The sequence below is a fragment of the Megascapheus bottae genome, chromosome 19 (genome assembly GCF_031878675.1).
Source record: "Megascapheus bottae isolate mThoBot1 chromosome 19, mThoBot2.hap1, whole genome shotgun sequence".
NCBI lineage: Eukaryota > Metazoa > Chordata > Mammalia > Rodentia > Geomyidae > Megascapheus > Megascapheus bottae.
The window spans coordinates 17,145,470-17,165,828 of NC_143527.1; the positions used below are offsets into that span (position 1 = coordinate 17,145,470).

The 20,359-nt window shown below is 41.1% G+C and overlaps 1 protein-coding gene across 2 annotated transcripts; it reads left to right on the forward strand.

The window, feature by feature from the left end:
• The first annotated feature begins 528 nt into the window (after window positions 1-528).
• Window positions 529-19,976, forward strand: Cfap53 (cilia and flagella associated protein 53). 2 transcript variants are annotated; one of them, XM_090353116.1, is made up of 8 exons: window positions 529-689; window positions 5,160-5,389; window positions 6,082-6,255; window positions 11,350-11,653; window positions 12,455-12,673; window positions 15,200-15,416; window positions 16,247-16,349; window positions 19,651-19,976. In XM_090353116.1, the coding sequence occupies exons 1-8, from the start codon at window positions 621-623 to the stop codon at window positions 19,877-19,879; spliced, it is 1,545 nt and encodes a 514-aa protein (XP_090209242.1). In that variant the 5' UTR covers window positions 529-620; the 3' UTR covers window positions 19,880-19,976. The 2 variants fall into 2 exon arrangements, with proteins under 2 accessions (XP_090209242.1, XP_090209241.1); XM_090353115.1 differs by lacking the exon at window positions 529-689 and adding an exon at window positions 719-1,409.
• The last annotated feature ends 383 nt before the right edge of the window (window positions 19,977-20,359 follow it).

Sequence of the window (20,359 nt, forward strand, 5' to 3'; positions counted from 1 at the left end):
ATGACTTTATTATACGATTGGGTGGTTTCATAAAGCACTTAAGCTCCCTGAGCCTTAACTAATCTGTAAAATAAGAATACTACCCAGAGTGCCGTCAACCCTGATTGTCAGGCTCAAAGGCTGTATCTGAAAATACCTGCAAATTGTAAAGCACTACACCAGTATAAGTTTGTCTTGTGATTATTGTGATCATCATGAAGAATAACGCGTGTGGAACCAAGTTTAACCTTCCCGTAGTTTTGCTTTTAGACCCATTACAGGCTGTGAGTACCACAGCTGTCTGTAATTATGCTTAGATCTTTTAGTTTCTTAGGGCTAAAGGGGTTTTTATTTTGATCCCCGTGCCATCCCGCTGAACCCGAGAGGAAGGAAACTTCCTGGGCTTTCTGGGCTCTGGGCAGGAGCTGGGTGGACCGACCTACCGGCAGGATGTTGATGCAGACTCGGCTTCACTGCAACAACAGGAAGTCTCAAGTGCCGGCGTCTGTGTGTCCCTTGGCAACGGCAGCAACTTCCGGCTCACCCCCCCCCCCCACCTTTGCCCAAACAAGCTGCGCACCCTGGCAACCAGACCTGAGTCTGCAAAACAGGCCCTGCAGGTCTCTTCTTGAGGCTGGAAAATGTACAGCCAGCGGTTTGGAGTTATACAGCGGGAGATTAAGGGACCTACTCCCAAGGTGGTAGCCGTGGTAAGCGGAGGGCGTGTGTGTTCCGGATCCTGTAGTTTCAGCTCTCCAGGTCTCACTGAGTCCAGCCTCCCCCAGCTTCATACTTAACTGGGGTACCAGTTCCTGATCTGATTCTGGAAGAAGGAAAAACGAGGTCATTCACCAATTCCCCTTACTCCGTCAGGCCCTACCATTCTCTTTCTGCCAATCTCTAGTTGTAAACATTTGAAGACTCAGCAATACAGATGGGATGGGAAGGCTTTTCACTCTTCTGGGTCCCTGAAGGAAATCTGCTAGGGTGGGGTGGTTGAGGGTCTAAGAAAACGACGTTGAGCCTGGAGCCACGTCTGGAGTCTGAGCTTTCCTCAGTGCAGTAGTACACCGTGGGTTGGTCCTGGGCCCCTGGGAAAGTCGACTGTGGAAGGGGAATTTGACTGTGAGGGGTTCTGCATGGATAATACAACTTTACTGCACTAACTCATGGGTAACGTGCAGAACCCTCTTCGGGGGGTGGGGGGCGGGCTGTAGAAATGAAGACCCCAATTGGATAGGACCTCAGCAAGACAGAAAGATGTGCTAGTGACTGGAAATGAAGTATGCAAGCACACTGGACAGAGACGTCCCAGACTTGCTTTATTTTTGTTGGTCATGGGGTTTGAACTCAGTGCTTGGCTGCTAGCTCCTGAGCCCTTCACCACAAGGCTGGCATTCTACCACTTGGAGCCACAGCACCACTTGAAGGTAAAAATCTCATGGACTTTCCTACCCTGGTTGGCTTCTCACTACAACCCCCATATCTCAGCCTTCTGTGTAGTAGGATTACTGGCGTGAGCCACAGAGCCCAGCTCCAGGTTTTATCCTTTTGTATTGCTGCCCCTTTTCCAATTTGTCAGGGCTTAGGTTCACACCTATAGCTACAGAGGAGGCTGGGACCTGAGGATGCAGATTCAGGGCTAGCTCTGGGCTCCAATTAATGGCTTGGACTCCTGCATGTATAGTACTAGAAGATTACTGGGGTAAGTTCTAAGACCCTGTAGGCTTCCTCCTCTTTAGAGGCTGGATCGTGCCTTCAAAAAGCTTATACTCTGCAGCAACAACGTGTACACAAACCATTAAAAGTGGGTTTAGCCTATTTTATTTGTGATGGATGATTCTAGAAGAAAGACCAGGGATAACGATTATAGTTGCATTATAGTCCATTATGCATTTTGCAAATTTTGGTCAATTTACAGGCCTGCTCCTTTTCTCAGTCCAGACTGTAGGATCTGGAGCTAGAAGACAATAGACAGGAAGCGTCAATGGTTGTATTCAGGCTGGGGAAAAAATGATTGACTCTGGGGTCCTGTGTCCAAATTTGCCACTGAGGGATTGTCCATCTGTTGGGCATTATTACCTGGGCTGGGGATGTATAACTAACAGGGAAAAAATGACCAAAGGCAGTCTATTAAATACTTGGTACTTATAGGTGAATGAATTAAGAGGAAAAGACAGAGGTCACTCTCAGTGCATCTGCTCCTCAGATGTCCTAGTGTGATAAGAAATGTTAGAGAGTTGTGTTAGGGAAAGTAAAAAAAAAATCACAAATTGATGAGATTTGGACGTGCAATTTTAGAGGAGAAATCAACAAAAACTTACATGCATGCCCACTGGTAAGGATGTATATTTTCCTCATTTGACTTAGCACAGTGACACGTGGAAGCCAGAATTAAATTCAGAATGAAGGCATTGGATGTGTTGGTTGAATTCAATTTGTTGGATTGAATTCAGTGACTTTGTGTCTTCTGGGCAAGCCAGCCCCTTCTTACACTGGTTACTTTTGTGTGTGTGTGGTGGGGGGGAGCGTCACGGGGCTTGAACTCGGCCTGGGCGCTGTCTCTGAACTCTACAGCTCAAGGCTACCGCCTTACCATTGAGCCAAGCCTCAGTTCTCATTTTCTAGAGGTTAATTGGAGGTAAGAGTCTCAGGGTCTCAGGTCCTTTGGTGCTCGGGCTGGCTTTGCACCTTAATCCTCAGATCTCAGCCTCCTGAGTAGCTAGGATTACAGGCATGAGGCATTGCGCCTGGTACACTGGTTACTTTTGAGACACTGTGAGGGCCAGCCGGGACTGTGATCCACTTATTTTATGCTTTCCACTATGGATGGGATGTCAGATGTGAACCTCCAGGCCTAGTGTTATTCTATTGAGTATTGAACTTATTTGTATGTGGGGGGAGGGGGCTATGTCTGGGCTGGCCAGGAACTGCAGTCCTCTCAGTATCTATCTCCCAAGTAGCTAGAACTACAGGTGTGATCCATTAGTATTTTGCTATAGATTATTTTATTTTATTTTTTAAATTTTTTTTTTTTTTGCCAGTCCTGGGCTTGAGCTCAAGGCCTGAGCACTGTCCTTGGACTTTCTCAAGGCTAGAGCTCTACCACTTGAGCCTCAGCACCACTTCCGGCTTTTTTCTATGTATGTGGTACCGAGGAATCGAACCTGGGTCTTCATGCATGCTAGGCAAGCACTTTAACCACTAGGCCAAACTCCTGGCCAACTACAGATTATTTTAAACCTGTAAACTTTCCAGAAATTATAATCTGGATATTATGGTAACAGAATTCTTCAGTAACAAGATCCTTAATGAACCATGTATTGTTTTGCCTTTAGCATGTTTCAGAGCTGTAGTGTCCAGTATAGGAGTCATTAGCCACATCTGGCTTTTGACCACTTAAAATGTGCCTGTCACATTTTGAAATGACAATATTTTGATTGTATTGGTTAAATAAAATATATTAGCAAAATTAGTTCCCTGTTTCTTTTCTGTTACTGAAGCATGTAAAATTTCATATCTGTTTTGCAGTATAGTCCTGTTGAGCAATATGGATTATAGACAATACCAAAATTGTACTTAGATGGGATCACTTTTGCAAAGAATTCCAGGCCATACTTTATTCTACAGATCAGATACTACCCAATACAGTTTCCTTCACAAGATGCACATTGTATAACAGGGCTTCCTGGCCCAGTAGCTAATGATACTCTGTTTCTCAGGACCCCTAACAAGCATTCCTTTCTTCAGACAAAAAGTACCTCAGAGTGTATCTCCTGCCCTGACTACTGCGGATAATTGCTTCTGCATGACTTGGAATGTGGTTCCTATTCTCTACCAAGAGTCCAAGTTCCTACTGTATCTCTTACCTGTCATGCTGCAGTGGTCCTGCTCTGCTTCTCTGTCACGTCTGTATGCCTAAAGTTCCAGAAATAAAAGAACAGCAGACTGATTAACTGCCTATAGGTCCAATTAATTTTCATATGGATTAGACAACCTATTAACATCATCTTTGTGTCACCTACTTCAGTGCAAATATATGTACATTGAACCATTATTATTATTAATTATTGGTGGTGGTGGTAGAGGAGTTTGAACTCGGGGCTTGGTATTTGCCAGGCAGGTATTCTACCACTCCAGCCCCATCCCCAAACTTTTTTGCTTTATTATTATTTTTTCTTCTGAATAGTATCTGCATCTAAGCCCTGGCAGGCCAGAACTGTGCCATTCCTCTTTATGTTCTGAATAGCTGAGATAACAGGCATGGTGGAATATGTCTAGCCTTTTATTGGCTGAGATGAGATCTCATAGATTTCATACCAGCCCCACACTCTCATTAACTAAATAATTTCTAGAGCACTGTTTTAATTTTAATTTTACTACCACCTTTACCCAAGGGATAATTCGGAAATATAATCTCCACTCAATGATTCACTTTGTGGTTTTAATTTTATGATAGTACAACAGGGATTGGCATTCAATAGGAACTGTACATTGAATAGAGATGTTTTCCTAGCTTATATAAATTGGGCATAGCATTGACCCCCATATCTCAGGCAGGCAGGCAGGCATAGGGTCAGGGTGTGAATAATAGACATTCTACAGTGTACTGTGAGGTTTGATAAGTTGGCTATGTTAATTGCATTCTTTGATTAACAATGCTTTCAATTTATGATAGGTTTTTCAGAATGCAGTCCCATTATAAATCAACAAACATTTGCATTTGAGACTGACTTGGCAAATCTTTTTTTTTTTGGTCAGTTGTGGGACTTGAACTCTGAGCCTAGTTGCTGGCCCTGAGCTCTTCAGCCTTGACCTGAAGAGCTACAGCCCTATCCCTTGAGCCACAGTGCCACTTAAGGTTTTCTTGTGGTTAATTGGAGATAAGAGTCTCATGGACTTTAGAGCCAGGCTGGTGATCCTCAGATCACAGTCTCCTGAGTAGCTAGGATTATAAGCATGAGCCACTGTGCCCAACTGACTTGGCAAATCTTAAGAATCAACTCAGTCAAAAAAAATTACTCCTCAGGTGCTTATAGGATTTTCAGTTATAATGGGTTGTACCCAGTTTTATTTAGTCTTAAGTATAATAGAGGTCAGGATTCACTGAAGACATGCTTTTGATTTTTAGCTTAGTTATAAATGATCATTGCTTTGTTTGTTGCTTGTTTTGTTTTCAGAGAGCCAAGCCTCCCAAACCCCAAGGAACTGAGCAGGAAGTGGAAAAAATCATACGCAAGCACCAGAAATATCATGAGACTTTGGCTAACATTAAGTCACGTGAACGACGTCGCCTGAAGGATGAGTGGAATGAGCACATTGACCGCAAGCATTTTGCCAGCCTTGTGCAAGCAAGAGTCAAGGATGGAATGCAAGGGTTTTTCATCAATACTGAAGAAAGACGAAATAAGTGAGTTTCCAAAGCCTGGAAGCCCGGACTATGAAATAGTAATGGAACTGCAATTATTTTAATACTAGGGATCAAATTCAGGGCAGTTGCATATGCTAAGCAAGTTCTCTATCACTTAATTACATTCCCAGCCCCAGAAACTACAATTTGATATTGGTCAGTGAAAATTCTCAAGTGTAGACGTCATGGCTGAGCATTGTCCCTGAGCGCTTGAGCTCAAGGCTATTGCTCTACCAGTTGAGTCACAGCACCACTTCTGGTTTTCTGGTGGTTAATAGGAGATAAGAGTCTCACAGACTTTTGTGCCTGGACTGGCTTTAAACTCCGATCCTCAGATCTCAGACTCCTGAGTAGCTCTGATTAAAGCCACCAGCACTTTGCATAAAATATTACATAATATGAATTTTTTTTGTTTTTGTTTGCTTTCTTGTGCTAATACTGGTGCTTCAACTGAAGGCCTCTTTACTACTTGAGCCACATCTCCAGTACTCTACTACTCTTATTGAAGATAAACTTAAATTTATTTGTGTATGGCCAAATACAGTAGGATACAGACCACTGTCTTATTTTATGGAGAACTGCAACAATCCTTTTCTTAGAGAATTAGACATTAGGCATTAGACATTAATTCTGAGATTGAGTTTAACAGATAAAAATTATGGAGTAAACTTTTTCTTGTCTTCTTGTTTCAGGCTACGTGAATTTTTAGCAGCAGAAGAGCATGAGTATTTTATTGAAATGCAATCAAAAGAAGAAACTATAGAACAGAAAAAGGATAAAATGAAAGAGAAAATTAAATTATTAAGAGAAAAAAAAGAAAGAGAGAGACAAGATTTTGTGGCTGAAAAATTAGATCAGCAATTCAGGTAATGGAATTGGAAAAATATAAAGAGAATATGAAATTGGTATGTTTAAAAAAGATTTAGGAGATTTGTAGTAAATTATAGCCTTATGGGTATAGACACAGCAATTATACTTGAAAGTCTTGGTAATTATAGATGAGGGCAATTACAATAATGAGTTTTTCTGAAAATTTTGCTGCAGTGTTCTATGCTTGTATCCTGATTAACTGTAAACCAAACATAAAATAGTGAATTCATACCAGTGTTCATTGTGACATTAATTGCTATGAAGATTGCAAGCATTTGTACATGGCAAAAGGATGAGAATGCCCAGAAGAGAATGAACACTCAATAACGATTGTGAATGGTATTGCTGGCTATGTGGCATGGGACAACAATACTTAGATTTCTTGAGTCTCTGTTGCTTGAATTCTAAAATGGGGACACTGAATTGTAGGGCACTTTTAAGGATCTAATAAGTTATCATGTGTAAAAATAATCTGTAAGAGGTTTTCCTCTTATCATTGTGTGTATGTGTGTATGTATGTATGTATGTATGTATGTATGTATGTATGTATGTATTTTATCTACAGATAAAAGTAAGCATCCCTAAATCAGGGTTGCCTGAAATTGAGTGAACAGGCGAATCATTAGTATGTAGGGATGTAACATTTGATGCTTAGTTTTTAAATCTTTTCTCTATTTAATTTTTATTTTACATATATCTAAAACTTAGAAGATATAGTAACTGTGATGGCATACAATTAATAATTGGATTTGTTTGCTGGTGCTTGGAATTTTCTTACTGAACAGAATAAATAATTAAAAAGTGTAAAGTCCTACTGATTTCCTCAGACACATGCGGTATGGGGATATCTCCACACACTTATTAATTTGGACCATTTAGCAGGATCCATTATCAGTGCCTCAATAGTATTTATACTCACTGATTTTGTATAAGGAAGAGAATTGTCTTAAGGAAATCATCAGAGATGAGCAGAAAGGTCTACATTAAAATATTGGGGTCAGGGATTTAGCTCAGTGGGAGAACACTTACCTAACAAGAGCAAGGCCTTGTGTTCAATCCCTACACTGTAAAACAAACAGATAAGTATATACAATTGATACCTGTGTTTTAGAAATAAAAATGGGAGCCAGGTGCTGGTGGCTCATAACTGTAATCTTAGCTACTCAGGAGGCTGAGATCTAAGGATCGCAGTTCAAAGCTAGCCCAGGCAAGAAAGTCCACGAAACTCAAATTAACCACCAGAAAACCAGAAGTGGCACTGTGGCTGAAGTAGTAGAGCTGAAGAGCTCAGGGATAGCGCCCAGGCCCAGACATTGACAAAAATAAATACATACATACATACATACATACATACATACATACATACATACATAAATATAGGTTACAGAAGTACTATACATTCATTTTGTTAAAAACGGTGGTATTGCTAGGTGTGGTGTCTCACACCTGTAATTCTAGTTACTGAGGAGGCTGAGATCTGAGGATCACTGTTCAATGCTAGCCTGGGCACAAAAGACCATGGGACTCTTATCTCCAATTAATTACTAGAAAACAGGAAGTGGAGCTGTTGTTCCAGGGATAGGGTGGTAGCCTTGAGCTAAACCTAGGCCCAGGGATAGGGGGGTAGCCTTGAGCTGAGGAGCTCAGGGACAGTGCCCAGGCCCAGAGTTCAAGCTCCATGCCCCCCCCACCCCCCAAAAAAGAACAACTGTGATATTGAGCTAGGCATGGTGGCTCACATGTGTAATTCTAGCTACTCAGGAGGCTGAGATCTAAGGATTGTGGTTCAAAGTCAGCTCAGACAAGAAAGTCTGTGAGACTCTTATCTCCAATAAACTACTCAAGTAGTAGAGTGCTAGTTTTGAGCAAAAGAAGCTCAGTGACAGTGCCCCAGGTCAGAGTTCAAGCCCCAGGACTGGAAAAACAAATGAACAAACAAACCCCAATCATAAAACTGTGGTATATCTATAAGGTATAGCATTTATTACACAGCTTATTAAACCATAAAAGTTTTGAACTAAGGAATTATTTTTAAGAATATTTCTGAGGAATTGTTCACAATATTTAATATATATTCAGGATACAGAAGTGGCGTGCTATGGCTCAAGTGGTAGACCAGTAGCCTTGAGCTGAAGAGCTCAGGGACACTGTCCAGCCCAGAGTTCAAGCCCCACAACCAACAAAAATAAAAAAAGAAAAGAAATTCATACTTCTGGTGCTGAGAGCATGGCCTAGTGGCTGAGTGCTTGCCTAGCATGCACAAGGCCCTGGATTCAATTCCTTGGTACTGCATACACAGGAAAAAGTCGGAAGTGGTACTGTGGCTCAAGGGTAGAACGCTAGCCTTTAAAAAACCCAAAGATAGTGCTTAGGTCCTGAGTGCAAGCCCCAGGACTGGCAAAAAAAGATACAAGATATCTTGTGTGTGTGTGTGTGTGTGTGTGTGTGTGTGTGTGTGTGTGTGTGTGTGTGTTAATACAAGATAAATACCTTGCATGTATATATCCCTGTATGCATATCTGTATATCCTATGTACACACACACATACACACACACACAGACTCATCCTAGTTCTAGTTTGTTACACACACATAACACTGGAAGAAAGTAGACTAACAGGTAATAGTTATCACTTAATAGTGTTTAAGGATAATTTCTGTATTTTCTAGCTTTTCTTCAATAAATTTAATTTTGTAGTTAGAGAAAAGGAGAAATGTCATAATTTCTAGGTTTTTGGTTTTTATTAATTACTTTGCTGGAATATAAGTGAAAGGATTGGGAAGGACTTTAATAGGCTACCTTGGCCAATTCTAGTATAATGTTATCCATTAATTTTAGTAATTATATGTTTCTTCCTTCTTTTGTTTGTTTGTATGTTTTGATACCCTAGAACTTTCAGCTGCTGTTACCTTGTTGAGGCTTCCATCTGTGAATAACTGTTGGTTATCATTTATGTTTCTAGTGAGCATAATTACATACCAGCTACTAAACCAACAATGTTTGTTGTAACAGGTTGCATATGGAACATACTCAAAAGGTCTACTCCTGGCCAGGGGTGGTGGTGCATCTATAATCTCAGCAGACAGGAGGCTAAGGCAAGGGGCTTGTGAGTTCCAGACCAATGAGAAAAAGACAGACAGAGACAGGCAGACAGACAGATATTTGTGAGTTCTAGCCCTTAAAGAGATTCCAGATTGCTTGGAGAAATGAGATTAGTCTTCAATAAATAACCAAAATACTGAGCAATATCTGATGTATGTAGTATTGTAATTTCTTTCAGCCTTAGCAACTCAGATATCTTCAAAGTTCTTTGGGCTTGTTTCACAGCTTCAGTTTCCTGGTGCTTCATTGGACTTAGAAACCAGGAGGACCTGGTTTTCAGCATTGCTTTCAATCAAAGTTCTCAAACCTGGATGTATCCCAGAACTTCTTGGAGTATACTTTAAAAAATACTAATACCTGGTTATCTAAATCCAGATATCTGGTTTTACTCACCTTAGAGAGAGGGAAGAATAGAATATTGAAATTTTAAAATATATCCCTAACTATGGGGCCGGGAGTTTGGCCTAGTGGTAGAGTGCTTGCCTAGCATGCATGAAGTCCCAGGTTCGATTCCTCAGTACCACATACATAGAAAAAGCCAGAGGTGGTGCTACAGCTCAAGTGGTAGAGCTCTAGCCCTGAGAAAGTCCAAGGACAGTGCTCAGGCCCTGAGCTCAAGCCCAGGACTGGGGAAAAATAAATAAATAAATAAATAAATAAATAAATAAATAAATAATCCCTAAGTAACTCAAAGTATAAAGAGTATTGGAAACTATAGCCTTTTAAAAATGCACTTTGCCTTAGTCTGGTTTGTGTTACTTTTATCAGTTACCCAAGGCTTATAACTTATTTGGCTCACAATTGTGGTGGCTAGAAGGTCCAAATGGTATGAAGCCAGCATCATGACAAGAAGCCCTCTATGTCACAATGTGATGGAGAGTTGGGAAGGGACAATCTGAATGTGAAAGGAACACATGTGCAAAGGAACAAGATGGGGGAAGGGGCTGGGCTCACTCTTTTATAACTGAAAACAGCACTAATCCATTCATGAAGCTAGTGACCCCATGGCCTAATTGCTCCCATAAGTTCCCATTTGTGGTGCGATCTTATGGGTTCCACCACTCCCACCACAACACATTACATAAAGGACCAAGCTTCAATCATAAAGCCTTTGTAAAGCAGATTCAAACCATAGCATGCTCAGTGAAGAACTTTTGAAGACATTTGAATGGCTGTGGGAGGGGGGGGATGGAGCCCCAAGAGTTGTTGAAAGAGATGAATGACTTGATGAGTTGCATCAGCCTGGATATGAAAGAGCAGTGGGGCAGCAGCAATAGGGCAGGAACTACTCTCAGGGAATGTGTGTTGTGGAATGCAGGCACAGGAGAAGCATCTGGATGGAAAGCCAGTGCTGCCCCCAGAGCTTTTTCTTGTTGGTGCAAAAGGCAATGCAGCATTAGAGGTGCTTCCTGTTTCCTGTACACGATCTAATGGCTACCATTTACCAATCCCCAATTATCTAGCAAGCATTTACATCCATTATTGCTTGCCTTACCAGAACCTTAAAGGCAGCTATTTTGCACTGAGGAAAGAGCCTCAGATAAGTTGATTTATGTGTGTGTGTGTGTGTGTGTGTGTGTGCCAGTCCTGGACTTATGCTCAGGGTCTGAGCACTGTCCCTGGGCTTTCTCAAGGTTAGAGCTCTACCACTTGAGCCACAGCACCACTTCTGGCTTTTTTTTCCCCTTTTTTCTATGTATGTGGTCCTGCGGGTCTTCATGTATGCTAGGCAAGCACTCTACCAGTAGGCCAAACTTCCAGCCCCAATAAGTTGAATTTTTCATCCAAGGCCATGCAGGAAATGACAGACTCTTGTGTCTACATCTTAGCAGTGGCTTTCTGGGGCTTGCCTCCTAGGTCCCTCCTGTTTCCTCTCTACAGATGGCCTCTATCCCGATCTTTGACTTTTCTCATCCTTGACTGGGTAGAGATGTATATTGGGTAGAGTGGGGCTCATGAAAAGCTTTACAAACAAATTCTCCTTTCAGGGAACACTGTGAGGAACTCCGTACACAGTTGTTTTCCATTCATGAAAAAGCAGTGTCAGAGGAGAGGAAAGTACAGGTAGCATTCAATGAGGAACTGAGGAAACAAAAGCTGGTGGAAGAGAAGATGTTTGCGAAGCTCTGGGAGGAAGACCGCTTAGCAAAGGAAAATCGAGAAGCCCAAGAGGAGAAGAGGCAGAAGGAGCTGGTGGAAAACACGCGCCTGGGTCTGACCACGCAGATTACTAGCAACCTGGCACAAAGACTGGAGGCTCAGCGGCTGAAGAAAGAGGAGATGCGCCTGCTGGTAATGACTCTTGCCAAGGGGTGGCTGGTTCCATAGCTCCTAAGTCCTCTGTGACTGTATAGTCTGTCTGAGGGCCAGGGTGGCTTCACAAGATACATTTCCAGTTTTGAACTCTCCGTTCTGCTTAATAATGTACTCATGTCTGGTACTGGTACTGTAATCCTAACTATTCAGGAGATTGAGATCTGAGGATCATGGTTTGAGCCAGGCTAGGAAGGAAAGTCTGTGAGACTTTTTTTTTCTTTTTTCTTTCTTTTTTTCTTTCCTTTTTTTTCTGTGAGTCTCTTATACCCTATTAACCATCAAAAACCAGAAGTGGAGCTATGACTTAACTGTAGAGTACTAGTCTTGAATGAACAGATAAGGGATAGCACCTAGGCCCTGAGTTAAAGTCCCAGTTACCTGCACAGCTACACCCAAATATAATGTACCCAAATCTAGTTGTTTAGATGTGTGTAAAAGTATATAAAGGCTTGAAGGCCAGGCACCAAAATACTAATAGCAGTGCTGGGTAATAGGTGTTAAGGGAGATACCTTTTTATACTTTTCTGCATTTTTGAACTCCACAGTAGCTTTAAAATTTCCCTCACACCTAAGAATTAACATACAGCTTTATTACCGAGCCATGGAAAGCCAAGTTTTTGTTTCTTATAATCCCTTTGAATTCAAGTTTGTATATGTGTGTCCATATGTACATATATATAGTTCCAAGAAATCCCTTAGTCTTGTCTTGTATAGCAAATGCACTAACTTAATTTGTCTGACTACTAATGCATCATTTTCATTATTGTTCTACCATAGGAATACGACAGAGCACAGATTAAATTTGAGGATGAACAAGATAAATTGAAGAAACAGAAGAAAATTCAAGAAATGAGGACCATTTTGCAAAAAGCCTTGCAGGAGAAGATAGAGCACATTCAGCAGGAATACAGAGAAGAGCAGGACTTGAACATGAAACTTGTGCAAAAGGCCCATCAAAACTTACAAGAAGAGGCAGATAAAAATAAGCAAAAGAAAGTAAGACATTTAGTGCCCACTTCTAAGTCTTGGAGAGTATTTCTGGTTGGGTGCTCGTCTTGTAGAAAGCAGCCCTAAGTACAAGGGTGCCACAGTTAACACTTTGGTGCTCCAGCAGCAGCAGGAACCAGTAACATCTGGGGTGTTGGAAACAGAAACCCAAGGGCTACGGAGTCATACTCTTCAAACCAAAATTTTGGCAGGGATAATGTATGAGTGAAATGAGTGCTGGGGTGATGTCGGCAGTCGATGACATTTGAGAGCTTCTAGAATTTGACATATGGACAGTAGTGTTTGAGTCAGGCCTTAGAAGATACATGAAGGCTTAGTGTTAGGCAGAGATTAAGGAAAAGCATTCTGTATCTGATATCTGTACCTTCAGAATTTGGTTGAACTTTTAAGGATTTTGTACTTTTCCTACAGGCTTTTTTTTTTTTCCTGTTGGTTGTGGGGCTTGAACTCTAGGTGTGCCTGGATGCTGTCCCTGAGTGTTTCAGCTCAAGGCTAGCTCTCTACCACTTGAGCAACAGTGTCACTCCCAGTGTTCTGGTGGTTAATTGGAGATAAGAGTCTCACAGACTTTGTGCCCAGACTGGCTTTGAACCGAGACCCTCAGATCTCAGCCTCCTGCATGGCTAGAATTATAGGCGTGAGCCACCAGTGCCCCCCCCCTTTTTTTTCTTTTTTAAAAAGTTATTTGTTACTATGTTTTTTTTTTTAATTTAGTTGGTGCTCAGTTAGGTTTTTAGGTTTTTGGTTTTTGGCCTGGGGCTATCTCAAGCCATGATCCTCCTGATCTCTTAATAGCTGATTGACATGGCAGTCTTTTGCTAGGTTGGCCTGGATCCACAATCCTCTTGGATCTACCTCTGTAGTATCTAGGATTATAAATGTGGGCCATCAATACCTGGCTAATTTTGATGAAGTCCAATTTATCTGTATTTACTTGTGTGTGTGTTTGTGTGCTGGTTCTGAGGTCTGAGCTTGGGGTCTGGGTGATGTTCCTGGCTTTTAGGGCTTACCACTTTGAGCCACAGTGTGTTTGGTGGGTAACTGAGCCAAGTGTGTTTGGTGGTTAATTGGAGATAAGAGTCTCTCAGACTTTTCTTCCTGGGCTGGCTTTAAATTGGAATCCTCGTATCTCTGCTTCCTAAGTAGGTAGGATTACAGGCATGAGCCACCAGCACCCAGATGTATTTATGTTTTTTGGTTGTTATGTCTACAACACTACTTCCTGGCTACTCCAGGGTTGAAAAGATGCACTCCTTAACAATATATACTTTTAGACTTACATTTAGGTCTTTGATGTATTTTGAATTGGTATAAAATAAGGACCCAGTTAATTATTCTTCATGAGAATTCCACTTGTGCAAACCCATTTGTTGAAAAGACTATTTTTTTTCCTATTTAATTATCTTGGTACCTTTGGTAAAAAACCAGTTACAGTAAAATGAATGTTTAGTTCTGGATGTTAGGTTCTATTCTGCTAGCATCACATACCTTTTTATCTTCACTGCTATACCATTGTAGTAAGTTTGAAATCAGGAAATGCAAATCTTCCAACTTACATTTCTATATTAATTTTACTATCAATTTCTGCAAAGAAGCCAATAGAATTTTCATAGAAATTGAGTTGAAAGGGCTAGGAAATTGGCCTAGTAGTAAGAGTGTTTGTCTAGTTCGTACAAAGACCCAGATTTAATTCCTTGGTAACACATACATAGAAAAAAGCTGGAAGTGGGGCTGTGGCTCAAGTGGTAGAGCTCTAGCCTTGAGAAAGCCCAAGGACTGTGCTCAAGCCCCGAGTACAAGCAACAGGACTGGCAAAAAAGAAAGAGAGAAAGAAAGAAAGAAAGAGAGAGAGAGAGAGAGAGAGAGAGAGAGAGAGAGAGAGAGAGAGAGTGAGAGAGAGAGAGAGAGAGAGAGAGAGAGAGAGAGAGAGAGAGAGAGAGAGAGAGAGAGAAATTGAGTTGAATCTCTGCATTAATTCCAGTAGTACTGACATTTTAAGAGTATTGTCTTCTGGTAGAGTGCCAGCTATGAGTGAAAAAGCCAGGCAAGTGTGCCAGGCTCTGTACTGGTATGGGTAAGCCCCATATTAGCAAGAGAAAAAAAGACAAAGACAAAGAAAAAAATTACTAATAACCATTATGTTTCCTTCATCCTCAGTATTACCTGGAGTCTTCTGACATAATTATTTGTTTGTAATAGTTTTAAAGTGTTACATTTTTTGGTTGGTTTTAGGGCTTGAACTCAGGGCCTGGGCACTGTCCCTGAGCTTTTTGCCCCAGCCTATTACTCTATCACTTTGAGCCATGGTACTATACTTTTCTGATAATTAATTTAAAATAAGAGTCTCACAGACTTTCCTGCCTGGTCTGGCTTTGAACTGCAATTCTCAAATTCAACCTCCTGAGTTGCTAGGATTACAGGCATATGCCACTGGAGCCTGGCTTAAACCTGTCTTTAATACTATCATCACATGTAAAAAGTGTAATAAGTTAAATTAATTTCTATATCACATAGGAAGATATGATAAGAGAACAGAAGATGTATCTTGAATATTTGGCACAGCGACATGAGGAAGAAAAGGCTCAGGAGAAAGAATTGGACAGAAAATTAGAAGAAGAGAAGGAAAAGAAGTGGGCTGAGAAGGACAAACAGCTGAGACTTGAAAGAGAGGCAAGGAGACAACTCTTGAATGAAGTCACGTGCACAAGACAACTCCAAGTACAGGAAAAATGTAAGGAACTGAATTGCACTTACTTTATACTTTGTCCTTACTCCAACTTAAGCAACAATAGAAATATTTAAGTAGGTCTGTGTGAAACACCACGAGCAATACAAAAATCATTAAGCTGAGCTTTTGTTTTATAAAATGCAATATATTGTGTACATGAGATAGTCATAGAGGAAGAATTTCATAGACTGAGCACCAGTGGCACACACACACACACACACACACACACACACAGTTGTTAACCCTTGCTGCTACATGGCTATACTCTCAGCACTCAGGTCAGGCCCATTGGCATGTCCCAGCAGACAGTATGGCTTTGGTACCAGAGAAATACTGGCAGATCTTAAGGTGTTGGCATGCCTTGTGTGTAAAAGCATTTGTAAAATAATTTGTCTCAGGCTAGGAGTTTGGCCTAGCCGTAAGATGTTTGCCTAGCATGCACAAAGAACTGGGTTTGTGGGCTGGGAGCGTGGCCTAGTGGTAGAGTGCTTACCTAGCATGCACAGTCTGGGGTTTGATTCCTCGGTATCACATACACAGAAAAAACCAGAACTGGTGCTGTGGCTCAAATGGTAGAGTGGAAAGCCCAAGGACAGTACCCAGGCCCTGAGTTCAAGTCTAAGAGTGGTAAAAAAAAGATGCGGTTTGATTCCTCTGTACCACAGAAAAAACTGGAAGAAATAAGCCAGAAGAAAAAAGCCAGAAAAAACCGAAGTGGTACTGTGGTTCAAGTGGTAGAGCTCTAGCCTTGAGAAAGCCCAAGGACAGTGCTCAGGCCCTGAGTTCAAGCCCCAGGACTTGCAAAAAAAAATAATTTGTCTTTTCTTTCTTAGTACAACGGAAAGCTAAAGAACAGGAAGAACTTGCCATGGAACAGAAACGCATAGCTGAAGGCCTTAGACAACTTTACCTTGATGGAGAGGAGAATTACAAAAGGTATGGTTTTGTTTTATTACTATTTGTTACTCCTAAACCAGATTTTATATTTTATTGCCAGGGTAATGTATAGAAGGGTTACAGTTACATTCACCACGTAGTAGGTGCATTACTTCTCACACATTGATATCCCTTCTCATGGTTTTGATCCCATTTCCTTCCCCGCCCCCCTCCTAATTATCTTGCTTTTCCCCTTCCCTTTCCTATTTGAAATAAACAAATAAGCATATATAGAATATACCAGGTAACAAAGTCAGATACAGTAACAACATGAGATTAACCAAAGGGCAAAAAAAGAGAAGAGAAATAGCAAAGTACGTTAAGAACACCAATCACACAAGATAAAGCTCTTGTTTCCATATCTTAGAGATCTTTTCATTTAGTCTCATCCTATATGACCTTATGAACATCCGTTTTTGAGTTATACTAATCCTCTGCTAGGATATTCCTTTGGGTCTGGCTTACTTCACTTAAAATGATTTTTTCCAAATCTTTCCATTTCCTTACAAATAGGGCAATGTCATTCTTTCTGATGGCAGCATAGAATTCCAATGTGTATAAATGCCACATCTTCTTGATCCAGTCATCCACTGAGGGGCATCTGGTTTGGTTCCATGTCTTTGCTATGGTAAATAGTGCTGCAATAAACACTGTTGTGCTCATGGCTTTAGTATGTCCTTGTTTCTGGACTTTTGGGTAAATGCCAAGGAGTGGAATTGCTGGGTCATAGGGGAGCTCTATGTTTAGTCTTTTGAGGAATCACCATACTGCTTTCCATAGTGGTTGAATGTGTTTGCGCTCCCACCATCAGTGTAGTAGTGATCCCTCCTGGCCACATCCCCACCAGCATCTGTTGTTATTAGATTTCTTGATCATGGCCATTCTAACTGGAGTGAGGTGGAACCTCAAAGCTGTTTGATTTGCATTTCTTTTATGGCCAGAGATGTCAAGCATTAATTCATTTATCTATGAGGCCATTCTTACTTCCTCCTCAGAGAAGGCTCTCTTTAAGTCTTTATCCCATCTTTTAATGGGATGGTTGTTTCTTTGAAGATTTTGTTTTGAAAAGATTCAGTTCTTTTTTTTTTTTAAGCTGTAGATATATTTTAGATATCAGGCCTTTGACTACCAAAGCCACATTTTTTTTAACATAGGTGATAAAGTGCCACTAATTTAATGCATTACTGACATTATTTTTCATTAATATTGTACTTGTCCTAGAAGCTCAAAGCATTTAATAATATTCACATAAAAATGGCAGCAACTATCTTTGTAAAATTAAAAAAAGAAGAAGAAGACAGCTGGTTGCCAGTGGCTTACATGTAGAATCCTAAGTACTCATGAGGCTATGATTCGAGGATTGAAGCTTGAAGCCAGCCAGTCAGGGAAGTCCAATTAACCAGTAAAACCTGTAAGTAGAGCTGAGGCTTAAGTGGTAGAGTATCAGCCTTGAACAAAAAGCAAAGTGACAGCACATAGGCCCTGAGTTCAATCTTCAGGAGTGACATAAAAAAAAATCTGATTTCTGATCCACCAGAAGTTAACAGTAATTTTCAGTTCTGATGTTCACTATCCTGAGTTAATGCAGACTTCACAGATTAAGGGTTCAGTTCTAAAATAGTGTTTCTATGTAAGACACTAATTACAGGTCCAGGCCACTTCTGACCAATAGGCTTTAAAATCTAACAGTTATTAATATTCATTGTGTTAGATCTTCTCACAAGAGCACAGAACCACACTTCATATGCGCTTTTCATAAAGGGTACACCCGAGAGAAAACCAAACCATGCATGATGGTTGGTATGCCCTCTCCAGGCCCACCACCCTCTTAGCACCTTGATGTGAACCCCACTCCATAAGCAAGGACCTCCAAAATTTGAAGTCACTTGGAGCAGATAAATCTATAAGACTAAACCACAGGTGTGTCTTAAGTGATAGAGTGCTAACCATGATCAAGCAATCTGAATAAGAGCCCCAGTAGTAGTATGGGAACTTGTACACACACATACACACATGTCCCGTCCAGCAGGATGTCAACTAGGGCCAAGAACCTAGAGGGAGGAATGAAAGGGACAGGAGACACGAAGAAGGCAGCAAGACAAGCATTCTGATCAAGCTGCGAATTTTATTTTTCACACAGGGGTTATATACCTCTTCAGGAGAGGCTAGAGGGGCTTGGGGTACTGCTTGGGGTAGGAGGTCCAGTGGTAGGATGTTTGCATATCAACACAAGGAGGCATGCGTTGCTTAGTAACCTAATTTACAAAATGTTGCCCTTAGGACAAGGAACTATGCAGGCACATCCTTACGCTAAGAATTCAGGGAGGGGGAGAATGTTCCCAACATACACACACACACACACACACACACACACACACACACACACACACACAAAATGGAGTTACTCGGGAGAAGCATAGATAGGAAGAATGCATTCCGGAATAGCTTTAAGTGGTAGAGCACTTGCTTTGTTAGCATAAGGCTCTGAGCTCAAAACTCTAACATTTGCAAAAAATAAAAATACAAAGATTTAGAAAATGGAGTCCATACAATATGCTTATGTATTCCAACTTTTTTTTTTTTGCCAATCCTGGCTTGAACTCAGGGCCTGAGCACTGTCCGTGGGCTTTCTCAAGGCTAGAGCTCTATCACTTGAGCTGCAGCTCCACTTGAGGCTTTTTCTATGTATGTAGTACTGAGGAATCGAACCCAGGTCTTCGTGCATGCTAGGCAAATATTCTACCATTAGGCCAAACTCTCAGCACTTTCCCGGCCCTCTTACCAACTTTTTGATAAACCATTTCTTCCTTAGAGAAGAGTAAGAAAAGAATTCCTTGTACCCACCAGTAAATATTTCAGGAAGAGATGATCTACCTTCTCTAAAATCAATATTTGTTCTAAGATGACATTAAAGATGAGTGTAAAAGAAACATATTCTAGAAATTTTTACCTATTTCTTCCCCATTCACTTTGATTTTTCTCCTAAATATTTTACTGTGGAAGTTTTCAGAAACATGAGTGCTTGTTATTAGTACTGTCCATTGCTGTACACACCTGTAATTTCAACACCTGGGAGGTTTGGGCAAGAGAATCTCAAGTTTGAGGTGAGTTCCTGGTCAGACTAGATTATATAACAAGATCCCTGTTTCAAAAACCGAAACCAAAAACAAAGCAGATGAAGCAAACAGGAAACTTGCTCTTGGTGGTAATCTTAATTTGGTTTCACAGATTGTAATTTAATTGTAATTAAATAAAGCCAAATATTTAATAATTTGACCCTTTGGCATTTCTAATACTTCAGGCGGTGTGAGTTAGCCCAGGAATACAGGGACAATCTTCTGATGCAAATCGCTCACCAGCAGCAACTCCGAGAAGCTAAGAAGGCCGAGCAGCGCCGAGAGCAAGAATCAGGAATCGAAGCACAGAAGGCCTGTGAGGAAAAGATCCAGAAGATCCTGTCGGTCCAACCCCTGCGGCCCCGAAACATTCACCCCATGCGGAAGGCTTACCCCAGCACATTTCCACTGTAGTTTCATGAACTTCAATGTACTTCCCTTGCTCCTTTCATAGCATTAATAGCTCCTGTGTTCCCTTAACTTACAATAAACGTTTTTTATTCCCTGAGTATATGTAATTTGGTATATATACATTTCTTCCTTAAATATGTATGTTCAGTATTTCTAGATTTCATAGACATGGCAGTCAATTTTTCATCACTGTGGCAAAAACCCTGCCATTAAGCAACTTGTAAGGAGGCAAGATGAATTCTGGCTCATGGTTTCAGAGGCTTCAGTCCACGGTTGCCTGTGCTGAGACAGAGCACCATGGCAGAAGAGAGTTCCTTAGCTCATGGCAGCGCGGATGCCGGTGTAATACTGGGAAGGGGGACCCAGGGTCCTCCTCCTCCAGCTAACCGTCTCACAGTAGTCTACTCCGATTTTCATTCCATCAGTGGATTAAATACTAAGTCAGACCACTTCTGACTATATTGTTTCAGGAAAACCTATCCA

Excerpts from the sequence above, each read along its gene's own strand:
- Cfap53 (XM_090353115.1), top strand. The coding sequence starts at position 1,317 with ATGGGGTTTGAACTCAGTGCTTGGCTGCTAGCTCCTGAGCCCTTCACC. Across the intron at positions 6,256-11,349 it reads AAATTAGATCAGCAATTCAG|GGAACACTGTGAGGAACTCC; the intron begins GTAATGGAATTG and ends TTCTCCTTTCAG. Across the intron at positions 16,350-19,650 it reads GGAGAGGAGAATTACAAAAG|GCGGTGTGAGTTAGCCCAGG; the intron begins GTATGGTTTTGT and ends CTAATACTTCAG.